This window comes from Aptenodytes forsteri, unplaced genomic scaffold (genome assembly GCF_000699145.1).
Source record: "Aptenodytes forsteri isolate BGI_AS27 unplaced genomic scaffold, ASM69914v1 Scaffold217, whole genome shotgun sequence".
NCBI lineage: Eukaryota > Metazoa > Chordata > Aves > Sphenisciformes > Spheniscidae > Aptenodytes > Aptenodytes forsteri.
In genome coordinates this window covers 4,258-16,919 of record NW_008796222.1, presented here as the reverse complement: position 1 = coordinate 16,919, position 12,662 = coordinate 4,258, and the positions used below count along the sequence as shown (strand labels likewise).

The window sequence follows — 12,662 nt, the reverse complement described above, 5'->3', positions numbered from 1 at the left end:
ATTCTGGGTGTCGCCGTGCCGGTGCGAGAGCTCCCGTGCGGGTCCCGGTGCCCGAGCTGCTCGGCACCGGCGCCTGCGGAGAGGGCGTGGCTCCGGGAGAGCAGGAGAGGGCCGAGGGGGTTAATCTGGGAATGACAGACCGAAGGCTGAAGTCCCGTGCGCGTCGCCGTGGCCGGCCCTGCCGCGGGGTAAGGCGGTGCCCGGGCTGCCAGCTCGCCGAGGGTGCCGCTGTAAAAGGCTTGGCGGGTTGGGGGTAGTCTTAAGGGTGGCGTGCTCTTCGACGGAGGTAGGAGCGCAGCATCGGCCAGAAGGGAACTATCTTGCTATCCTTAAATGCCGGCGCAACGGCTAGAAACCTAGAGCGTTTCCCCGTAGAAAAGCAGACACCGAGGAGTCCTGGCTGCAGAAGGTCAGCTGAGGACGCACATCGTGCTTGCGAGTCCTTCTGTAGGCTGGCTCCAAAAATCTTAAGATTTTTGCTAGTTACTTCAAGTATGATGTTAAGTGTTACACTGGTATGGGGAAGACGGACTTTGTTGACTACTCTTTGCCAATGTCCTCGTCCTAATCAATTTAATATGTTTGCATCCTTTTTTAGTACGAAGACCTTGTTTGCTTTAGAGATATCAGACCCGGTGCCCCCCATCACTATCTGGTGGTGCCGGTGGAGCACATGGGAAACTGCAAAACGCTGAAGACGGAACACATACCTGTAGGTAAGGCTGTAAGTGTGTGTTTAACTTGAAGGAAAATCATTTTGCACGGTCTTAAGTAGTGTGTTGTCAAGTAAATCACACCTTTGAGCACCATTTGGTTGTGAATGTAAACACTGAAATAGGTGGTGTGAGTGTAGGTAGGGACTTACCCTTCCTGGGAACTTCCATGTGCTACTCTAGAACAGCACGCTTTTTTGTGCAATTCTAGGAAAACATTGCACTAGTGCACAAAATCTCTTTTGTTTGCATGGACTATAGCTGCCTCTGCACTTTGTTGGAAGTACAGCTTTATTTTTAAAAATATTTATGTGCTGCTTCATTGTGTTTTCTTAGATATGTATGCAATTTCAAATATCAAAAATTATAGAAGAATTTTATAAAATGCATATTTTATAATAAGCGCTACATAATTTTTCAGGAAACGGGAGTAAGAGAAGAAAGAGGGAAATGGTGTTCCAATAAACTTCAATAATTTTTGAAAAGATAAAATTCTAATATATTGAAGCTATGATGTTGATAGGCTTTTTTTTTTTCCCCTTAATAAAACGTTGTCGTGGAATTAGTTGTTTCACAAGAAATGCCTAGCTAAGTATGTTGAATAATGGAAGAAACTGCTGACATACATGCATGAAGAGATTCCACCTTATGGAAGATTACAGGTGGTGCAAGACAAGAGTTATAGTTGCACGTTGCAAATCTTGCATCACTGTACTACCTTCTAAACATAGGGTAGTTTTCTCCAGAAACAACTTCTATATGTGTTTGGCTTCAAGGTAATTCCTTAGACTTTTGCCTTGAGATTTTGTACTACGGTTGCTTCTCTTCTCAGTGATACAGTAATGAAACTTTGTTCTAGTAATAAGTGGGACTGAGAATTTTATTTTATTTTAATTTTAATTTTTGTGCCATCTCTGAAACTTGCTAACTTATGCCAGGCTGCACAGGACCTAGAGACCAAAGTCCTGTAGCTGTGTAGGGATATAACACTGGAATTAGTGTAAACATCATCATTCTGACCAATCAGTATTTGTTGTTTTTTTTTCATAAGGGTGCGGTGATACCATGGCCTTGGCCAAAGTTGTTAGAATGATACCACGCTTAAAACATCATTAGTGTGGAAATCTGTAATAGTGGTGCTTTTCATGTCGATCATTGCACAACACTGACTTTACAATCTTTGTTTGATTATGAGTAGTTACAGTAGTTGTTTTGAAAAACCCATGTTTGTGATGTCAGTCTAACCAGTTTGTTGAAGTTAATATTCAAAGATTTTGTTTCTGAAGAATACCTTTTTTAAGTTACTTGATGATGTATGGTATGTAAAACATTACTTAAACGTTAAATGAAATTTATTTGTGTTTAATAGTGAAGAGAATGATGGAAGTTGGAAAAGCTGTCCTCCAGAGAAATAATATAAGAGAATGATGGAAGTTGGAAAAGCTGTGCTCCAGAGAAATAATTTTAGTGACTTGAATGATATAAGGTATGTAATGGAAACCTCCTGTGTTTATTGAGTATGTTTTTTACTTTTCGGAATGCTATTTTAGAGGTGATGGCAACAACTGCAGTATGATTTATTGAAGAAATCGGGTCTGCATTCACTTATCGCATGACTTCTCAAGTAGAATGTGCTGGCATTGAATATAAACTCTTTTTTTCTGATGAATTTCCAGCGCAGATTGCATTCCAACTCTGAGATTCTTTCTTGACCACATCTTGGGATAGGGAGGGCACTTCAAACAACTTACCTAAAAGGCTGCTCTTTAATTATGTGCTGAAAATATGCTCTAAGTCCTAGATTCCAGAAGAGAGGTAAACTTTGTCCTATTCAAGCAGGGCACTGCATTGTGTTTCAGTCATACCCGCATTCATTTGATTTCAGTGCTGCACCCTTTAGTTTAAGCCAGTGCCTTTGATAGCCGAAGTAAATTGTAACATAATTTAAATAGCATAGTGTACAGGGAGCTGGGCCTTTGTGATTAAAATAGTTAGAAACTACATTCATCTAGTGACAGTTGGCTTTCCAGCTGAAAACTAGATATGATACATTTAAGAGACATTTTGTGAAGAAGGAGGGTTTAAAAAATAAAATGTCTCTTAAATACAGTGATGTGAAGGAGGAGGTTAGTGGGCATTTGAAAAGGTTTCCTGAGAGCATAATGAAAGGAAAGGGCGTATTTTTGTTCCTGCCTTTATGTACAAGGAAAATGTGATGAGTTGAGTTCTTAATTCAGTTGATCATGTGAAGTAACTTGCAATGTTTCACTTCTTCCTGAATTAACATCACCAGTATTTTTTACTTGTTTTCCTTTCCTAAGAATGGGTTTTCACTGGCCTCCGTTCTGCTCAATATCCCACTTGCACCTTCACGTCCTGGCCCCAGCCAGTCAGCTAGGATTCTTATCCAGACTCATTTACAGAATCAATTCCTACTGGTTTATCACGGTAAGTGTAATGCAGATGAGCTTTTCAGTAGGTTTTCAATTGCAAGCTGAAAATGTGACATCTTTCTAACATTTTAACTTTGTCCAAAAATGCTTTCAGCAATTATTTTTGTCATTACTGTAATTATTAATTATTTATATTTTGCATTAAGTATTTGAGAAAACATAATCGTAAAATGTAACTTTAACGTCTATGCTTATTAAGGGAAATGGAGTGAGAAAAACATTCACAGTAGTTCTGGATCTAATGTGTAGCTTCGGTTATTGTGATACGCTTCTGAGGACACTTTTTAAGTATTTGTTCTTTTAATGTGAAAGGATATATTCAAATGTGATGGGCTATGCACGTACCCTGGTTCATCCAATTTAGGTGAAAAACATGGCCACCTAATGATTGCATGTATCATTTCACGTGTTTTTTCTCATCGTGTCATCTTTAGACTGAAACAAGTGCCTGCTTTACAAAAACATTGTTTGTACCGATTTATGTCAGCAGAGGTGAGCAATGAGACTGAACTGGCACTGACTAAATCACTCTTTGAAAATCTCTCTCTCGAGAACTAAAGCTTACTCTCGCTGCTTTGATGCAGCAAAGAACCGATCCTTGCAATGTAGCTACAGCATCCTGGTGTCATTGCACAGCCCCAAAACAAAGATGCTGAAAAGGGTCTGTCTCATCTAAAGAATATAGACAGCCTCTTAAAGACAAAAAACTTGGCTTCTTCACAGTGGTACCTTGCTGGAGATCTTACCTAGCTCAAAAAAAGCAGATGTGTCTCTGCTGTATTGTAGAGCGTTACATAGGTATTTGGCCCTCAAATAAGTATAGTCGTGTAGTTTTACTGCATACTATCTTGGATTAGCTCAGGGAGATCTGTACCAAGTTTGGTTATCCAATATGGATGCACTTCAAAAGATATTTTGCCCTGTTGTCAAGTTGGAAAATGTTCTTGAGTTGGTTTTGGGTTTTTTTTTTTTTAAATTGTAATGGCTCGAATGTGATACTTGTTCAGGAATGCAAAACAAGATTCAGATAACTTCATTTTCAGTTGCTCCATGCTTTATCTAGCTTTATTTGCAAATAAACTGCAAGAGCTACTTAACTCCTGTTAAGTTGTTCCTACCCTAAGTAGCTGATTGCATTTTCACTGTGTGTATTTAAAACATGCCAGACTTAAACTTTTCACCTTTTAACATGGTTCCTTTGGAGATCTTAATGAAACCTCAAGCACTAGTTCAAAACAAAAGATTAATTCAGCGGGACTGGCAGAAAAAGGCTGACAGTAAACTGATTTGTTTCAGAAGTGCCCATGTTAGTCACCGTGTGCCCAATCTGGCCTGCTAGAACAATGTTGGCAGACTTCCTTCTGCCCTGAGCCTTTCTGAGGGCTCTGTGGGCTGGTGCTGTTACATATACAAAGTACAGCTGTCCCAGTTATGCGCTAGATGCATAAATAGCCGTACGATGAGAAAAGTTACGTGTGAGCGTGGTGACATAACCAAAGAATGGCTGTATATCTCGTGACATGAACGACATACGCGAATGCACTCCATCCCTCAGCAACGTATGTGGCTGGTGTGCAGCTGGTTGGGTGATGAGGGGCCACAATACGCCGTTCTGGAGCGTCTCCCAAAGAATTCAAGGCCTCACGGCTTGGTTGTTCTGAGCACTGCTCTCTTCTGAGGTCTTTAAAACCACACTGCTCTATCTGCTGTTTATTTGCTCAAACATCCGCTGACTTTCATAGGTTCTGTTTCCTTTTCTGATCGCCTAATGGGAGTTTGATGGAAACTGTGAGAGTCTGCTGTTTAAAGCAATCATTGTATTCTGCTTCTGTTGTATGCTTTGTCTTCAAGAATGAAAAGTAAATGCTCTGTCAGTGTCACTATTTTTAAAATGGAATTTTCAGTAAACTGAAGGTCCACGGTGTAATTAATGCATTGCTTTCTCTTTCATAGGCTGAACAACTGATTGAGCGACTGCAAACTGAAAATGCTGCCAGTTGAAAGCACTCTTAGCCTTGTGTCGCTAGCCGGTTTGTTCTTTGTCTTTGAACTCTGATTTAAGGTTGTACAGTTTGATGTTACCAATAATAAATACCAGGATAAAAAAAGCTTTAGTTCCTTATGAGGAAATACACACAGAATTTGTAGCTGCCAATCTAATTCTCCCATTTGGATACTTGAGTCTGTATACTTCTCTGACAATAAGGCGATGTATTTTAATTATAATTTTATATTTGTGTGTATATATATATACGTACATAATACATACACACACATATGCACACGTGCAGAGAACTGTTCTTAGTAAAAGGCAGGGTACAGCAGCAGAATGTACTGCAACTAAGGCAACAAGTTACTACTAACAGCATGTATGTGGTACCAAAAGGAATATTTGTTGTGGAATCAAGCTTTTATTTTAAAGATGCATTGTTCTGGGATCGCAAGTAACATTTAAAACATTTACGTTTCCATCTGTGTTTGTATGATATGTTACTTATGCCTAGTTATTAGTAGGTACATTGCTGAAAGTACACTACTAACTTTCTGGTGCTAAACCACTTTAATGTATTACCTGTCTTATTTGCATGACAGTGATATAGTAAATGTTAATACAATAGGTGCCCAGGGTGTGATAATGCTATATAACATAGAATATAGTTTAAATGTATGTGTAAGTGGTTGTATGTTGGACTTAAAGATTGTTTCCCTCTTACGTGCACAATATTTTAAATTAGTTATCGTATGTTTACAAAAAATGTGATGAATTTGGAGGAACTGATTTAATATACCACTCTTCTGTGTGATGGTAGAAAAAAAAATCCAAATTTTTAGATGGTTCTGATATTGTTCTCACTGGAAGTCCTTTGGAGATTACTGATGCCTTGGCTAAATTTGATTTCTAAATGAAGTCGTAAAAGAAACGGGTCTTTAGTGCAGTGAGTATGTGGCAGGCTTGCATAATAGCAATCTGTTTTGAATTTGGGATAGCAGGGACTCAGCCCAAAACTGGAACATGTTGGGTTGCTTAAGGAACCTGCTGAACATCTGCCTTTGCTGTACCACTCTAATCACTAATGCTAGCGCTCTGTTTTTCAATGCCGTATTAAGGCAGACTGTTTGGAAAGCTAAAACTCCAGAAAACACGGAGTGGATTTTCTTCATTCACAGGGCGTAGCTCTTGGTGCCTAACTGATCAAGTGTGTGTCCTTGGCTCATGCATTTAGATGCAGCTGAGGTGGTGATGGTCTGTTGCACCTGCAAGCTTCCCTGAACGTCATCTTCTCAGTGATTTCCACTGATCCTGCACCTGTTGCCTTAGTGGTAGAATGTATTGTAATATTCTCACGGTAAACTATACGTAATACTTAAGAAAGTTCACACCCTTCTGAAGAACAATGTTTTCTACCCAGAAGAGTTTACACCCCTCTTTTCTGTAAGACCTTGTTCCTGATGTCCTGTTATTAGTGGGCACTCACATGTCATTTGCAGCCCTTTAGGGTTTGAATTTGTAACATTAGGTAGGAAGAGTGTGAATTAAAGCCGCTGGACTTTGACTACTTCTGTGCAATAGATTAGGAGGTTTGAGCTGGCTCCCAGCTTTGTGAAATACCTGAACACAGATCTTTCAAGAGTTAATACTGTGTATGTGTTCTGATTTGTAATTAATTTATGTAACTGTACTTAACTGTGACATGTAACATTTAAAGTACCAACATGAACTGTTGTCAGACAGGATTAATAAACAAACAAATAAATGCTAACCTTGGAATGATCTTCCAGTGCAATGGAATAGTTGACTGTGGGGGTTGACCCTAGATACCCGCTTTGCTTGCTCTTCACCCCCAACCCCAGTGGGATGGGGGAGAGAATAGGAAGAGCAAAAGTGAGAAAACTCATGGGTCGAGATACAGACAGTTTAATATATGAAGGAAAGAGGAAGAAAAAAACCAAGGCATGCAATGCAAAGGTAATCACTCATGACGTCCCACAAGCAGGCCAGTAGCAATGGCTGCCCCCACCCACCCCCCAAAAAAACCCCCTCTCCTCAGCTTTTATTGCTGAGCATGACATTATATGGCATGGAATATCCCTGCTGGTCAATTTGTGCCAGTTGTGCGGGTTGTGTCCCCTCCCAGCTTTTTGCCTGCTGGAGGGGCAGAGCAGGAAAAAGAGAGGGCCTTGACGCTGCGCAAGCACTGCTCGGCAATCGCCAGAACGCTGGTGTGTTATCAACGCTCTTTTCAGTCACAAACCCAAAACATGGCACCTTACGGGCTGTTCTGAAGGAATTTATCTCCATCCCAGCTAGACCCAGTACATTGTCAAATGTACACAGAAGCTCAAAGGTCAACTTTTATGTTTGAGAAGGGTCCCGCTAATGACAGTGAGACTGGAAAGGTAAAAATCAGGATATAATCTAGCTTCCAAACTTTTGCTGATGAGCAAGATGGGGAATTCAACCTGTCTCTGACACTAGCAGACAGGCCTCAGAACAGCTCAAACAAAGTGTTAAACGCCACGTTAATTACTGAAATGAATGCTCAGTACCTCATTAGTGTTTTTCAGCACAGGACCACGTGCCATTTTCCTTCTGTATTGACAAGCATTCTCGGACTCAGCAGATAATTTTTTTAATTAGGCTAAGAAATGTTTTCTGAAAAGCCTATCGTAATGCTTTGAGTATGTTTCAGAATTACTGGCTAGCCCCTGGAAGAGGCGGTGGGCAGACCCCATTAACTATGTCACCCTCTTCTACAGCAGCATTGTAACATCATTTTTAAAATTCCAGAATCTTCCGTGGAGCTTTCCAGTGAGCAAAGATCAATAAAATACTCTTGGAGAGCGAACTCAGCAGCTCTTACTCTCCAAGAGCCTGGAGAAGCAAAGGAAAGTTGCTTAGCCACTGCCCCTGGCTCTGTTGTTCTTTGATCCGGTATTAGCAGTCCTGAGAAAAGCTGCTTTTTTGACTACATGTTTAGGAGTGACAAAGCTTTAATTGTACTCTTTTGCTCAATTGTTTTACATAAACTCCCAACCTAATGCAAACCCAGAGAGTAATGCTTTTATGCTGAAGTACTAACTGCCCCCTCTGAAAGGACGAAACAGATACACATACAACGCCGTTAAATGTAGAATTAAAAAAAAAGTTTGTGTCTTGACTACGGACAGCATTTTCAATGTGATTAAATTGGTAATAGCTCCTCAAGCTATTCTGAAGTCTTCCTAAGTGTGAGTTGTAAATAAAAGCATAAAAATGGGAGCAAACCAGTGAAAATCGTATTTGAAATTTGACAAACTCGGAAACAATAAAACGCTGCATAAAAACTCACTTGCTGTCATTTCAAGCTGATGTGCAGTATTTATTGAAGTGCTGAAAGTGCTTTCAGTATTTGACAAGACAAAATACAGATAATCCCTATATAATGTACAGTCCAAAACAGATGCAGAATTCACAGGCTTCAAGTGGAAGAAGAGGAAAGACCACTGAGGGAGGTTGCCACAAAGAAGTGAAGTTTAGGAGAGATTCGAAGAGCTGAAAGTTACTTAGTAGGGCAAGAACACCTTTTAGAAGGTCAGCGGTTACTTACTACTCCAAATAATCTGCAATACTAAAAACCTCACATGCTACAATTTTTGTAAAAAGAATTTGATAAATTCTGTTCCATTTACTGTAGTGGGAGCCTGTTGCAAAAAAGTTGCCTGTTTAAAAGTTTAAATTCCTGTTTCAGATGTAAATGCTAATCTAATCTCCACATCGCAGGTGAGGAAGCAGAATTTCGGAAAACTCGTAAACTAGTAGCTAAATTGAGTGTTACGTGCATTACATATGATGCATTCGTGACTATACAGGCTTCAGGAGTAATTTTTTATTCTGGAGTGTACCAGTGGACAAACTGACCTATTGTATTATCTATCTTTTAGGCTTCTTCTGAAATACTGGCTATTGCCGGAAGCAGGAGATTGGATTTGTCAACCTGCGTGCTGACGCAGTTTGGCAGCTTTTTGGTGTTTATATCCATTGCATGGGCACACAGAAAGATTTCAATCACTCTTTAGAGAATGCTCATCTAAAGCTGGCCTGTAGGAAATTTGGCCCTATAATTGTTTAAAAAATCCATCCCTCTATAAATAATATTTTTGATAATAATCCTTGGTTTTATTCAAAATATCATGATAGGGCAAGCTTTTTGTAGTCGCTTACAAAGCGGCTAAGACCATTTCATTAGGGCTTACTCTGCTTCTCTCTGTTTGATCAGAGGCGTGCTTAAAGCCCTTGTAGGTGTACTCAAGTGATATTTAAACCAATCACCAGCAGGAGAGAGTGCAGCAGAGGTCATGTAAGTATCTAACACTCACTACTACATATATGGCAATGGAAGCCCAGATTCCTGTCATTTAACTACTTGAGACAGACTTAATTAAGAACTAGTAAGTTTGCATGAGCTAGACTTGGATCTTAGGGTGCTCAGGCTACACACTGCCTCAACTGTGTGTCTTTTAATGTATTATTTGTACAATGTCTAGTAATGTATTATTTTTCCTGATATTACCATCCTGTTAGTCAGCTGGCGACACCTGAACCGCCCGATACTGCTTCCTGCAAGTGCTACAGCAGCACTGACTGAATTCCAGAATTAAACAAACCGCGTTCCGTAGCTGTATTACAAAAAGCTCGATTCGTTTTGAAATCAAAACGCATGTCCGGGCTTTATCTAATGGGAGCTGACATCCACTGAGGTGTGCTCGTGTCGTTTTGGCAAGAAACGCTTTTCCAAAAAACAAAGCATTTGAAACACGTTAAGATCACAAATTACGTGTCTCGTTGTCAGCTGCAAGACATAGATTTGTTTAGGAAGGAGGAGTTGGTTTGAAAACTAAGGGAACACACACCAGCAGTGCCTGGTGCAGCACATATTCCCCAGTTTCCAACATGGTAAAATTATGTGGTGATTAAAACCCATCCTTTGTTTCCCTCTCCATGATGTAGCTGCATCTGACTCCCCTGTCCCCCCGATACACTTATTTCAGCACATTCATTTCTTCCCTTTTTTTCTGTTTTCATTGTCTTTCCAGTAGGAAAAGGAGGCAGAGGGACAATGAAATCCATATTTTTATTTGCCCAGTCAAAAGGCTTATTTTGATGCAAATCCCCATTGGATGAAAATGTCAAAACAAAAAAACATTCTTTTAGGCTTTTTGCAAAAAATGTTTTTTTATATAAATAGCATAAAATAATCTATCACTTTTATCAAGTTCATAATTTATATTAAATTTCAATATCCTTTTGAGGCAAGAGAATATCATACTTGAAAGATCCATCAAGTAGTGTAGTTAACACCACATAAAAGCTTTCATTTGCACTGGTAAAAAATAGAATTTTATACTTCTAATTATACCGTTTTCTTGGTAGGAAGCATTGTAAATACCGCTCTCGATTGTTTTTAATAGCGTCGTTACAACTATTGTATATAACCAATCCTTTTTTTTTTTTAAACATAGAAAAAGTTCCCCCAGAAGAACCATGAAGGAAATTGTTACCGGTCATCCTTCAGTCTCAATTTTAACTAGCTGATCATTTTTTCTCCCAGTTTGGAGAACTCACAACTGTGCTTTAAGCACAGCTGTGCCTCAGCTAAATGAGGTATGGGACTGCACAGCTGTACTTTTATTTATGAGTTTGGCACTACAGGAACTCTACTCTCCTCCTGTTGTAAATGACATTGCTACATGTTTGTGAAAGAAGAGAAAGAGCCTTTCTTTTGTCCCCCTCACGAATGCACAGTGCCCCAAGATACAGTTCCAGTTATCCTTCGCATCTTTATGTTGTGGCACCCTCCTTTCTATGAAGGGATACTAGCTGAATTCACCAAGGCGGCTGCAGAGCTTTGTGATCATCTAGGGTATGACACAGCACTAGAAGAATAGAACAGATGAAAATGGTGCGAGATACAAAGAGGAAAAAGAACAAGAGACACAGAAGGCTTGGAGAAGATATGATGATGAGAATAGGCTATTAAATACCAGGACTATTGCGGCTCTCCAAAATACATGCAAGATGCATCTAATTTAGGAAACATCAAATATTCTTGCTGTGATATTTCCCTAAATTCCGGAGCTTTCATATACCTCATGAAAGTCAACATAACTTCCATTTATTCAGTTTCACCACGTGAAAATAACCTAAACTTTTGCTATATATCAGTCTCCTTTTTTGAAGAAGTATATGAATTCCCATAAAAGTTTTCAGTCCTGTGTTTTACCAATCAAAATCCCCCCCAAGGCGAGTATTTCACAACCTGCAAGAATCAGTGTTGTACGGTAGCAAGTTAGTAATTTATACTTTCAGTAACTTAAAGCAGTAAGCCAGCGGAGCTATTTGAAGAACTGCGGTATACTTGGTAGTGGATGGTAATAATGAAAGGACAATCCAATGGCAGCGTGATGGATTAGTTGATTATTTGTGATTTCTGTCCAAATCTCTACCATTTTTACAAAAATACTTTTTTCATCCTTCTCACCCGTTTTCTCTCCTGCTCATGTCCCAGTAAGTAGCTGAGTTGAAATTCTGTAATGAAAACCTCTTTCAAGATGGTATCCAGATAGGTTTTTCCAAATGGAACCATGCAGCAGAATTCATCAGATGACAAAGCCTTATTCTAGTAACGTGATGATCACATCATCATCTTTTCCTTGCCAAAGCATTTCACCTTCAAAACGAACCAGACCGTGTTTTCTGGCTCTTAACAAGATTCCCACTACTTTATTGGATATTGTCACGTATGTTTCAAACAGCTGCCCGAATGTCACGCTCACATGTCCATCTTCTCCCACCTCTCCAGTGCTTCTAATGATCAAGCACAGCTCTTCTACTTCCTTACCCACGTGCGAGTGAGCATCTTTCCCTCTCTGCTCTGTCCGAGAGCCTTCAGGGGGTCTCCCGTAGGTAGGATCTCCTCTGTGAGTATGCACAGGTTTAGACGCAAGCCTGTCGTCGTTGCTGAACGGGTTCTTTCTCTGATACTCAATGTGATCCTCCGCCCAGGTCTGCCAACTTTTCCTCAAGTCACCCACCGCACCGGTAGCTTTAGCACCCTGCCCTTTATCTTCTTCCATTTCTTGAAAATGTTTTATGGCACTCAAGCAGGAAACAAATCAATCTCTGGTTGTGGCTGTGGGGTGAGGGCTGACGTCCACTGTTCAATGTGATCCTCCACCCAGGTCTGCCAACTTTTCCTCAAGTCACCCACCGCACCGGTAGCTTTAGCACCCTGCCCTTTATCTTCTTCCATTTCTTGAAAATGTTTTATGGCACTCAAGCAGGAAACAAATCAATCTCTGGTTGTGGCTGTGGTTCCTGGGTGCACTGTCAGCTGCGAAGGAAAAACACAAATCAGCCTGATAATTTTTGGAAGAGTTTTGCCCGAGTGAGAAGCGAGGCTGCTGAAAAAGACATTAAACATCTGAAGATTTTGTTAAGTCCACCTATAATTCTACA

General features: G+C 40.1%; 1 protein-coding gene across 1 annotated transcript; it reads left to right on the top strand.

Annotated features, from left to right (window-relative positions):
* Positions 1-602: 602 nt before the first annotated feature.
* On the top strand, positions 603-6,938 carry HINT3 (histidine triad nucleotide binding protein 3). Its single transcript, XM_009289107.1, has 5 exons — positions 603-716; positions 2,083-2,124; positions 2,172-2,199; positions 3,035-3,161; positions 5,120-6,938. Exons 1-5 carry the CDS (start codon positions 674-676, stop codon positions 5,165-5,167), a joined length of 288 nt encoding a protein of 95 aa, XP_009287382.1. The 5' UTR covers positions 603-673; the 3' UTR covers positions 5,168-6,938.
* The last annotated feature ends 5,724 nt before the right edge of the window (positions 6,939-12,662 follow it).

What these genes read in the sequence shown, in the direction of transcription:
- HINT3 (XM_009289107.1), top strand. Translation starts at nt 674, where the DNA reads ATGGGAAACTGCAAAACGCTGAAGACGGAACACATACCTGTAG. An exon ending in GACGGAACACATACCTGTAG is followed by an intron (nt 717 to 2,082) that starts GTAAGGCTGTAA and finishes TGTGTTTAATAG; the next exon opens with TGAAGAGAATGATGGAAGTT. An exon ending in AGTGACTTGAATGATATAAG is followed by an intron (nt 2,200 to 3,034) that starts GTATGTAATGGA and finishes TCCTTTCCTAAG; the next exon opens with AATGGGTTTTCACTGGCCTC.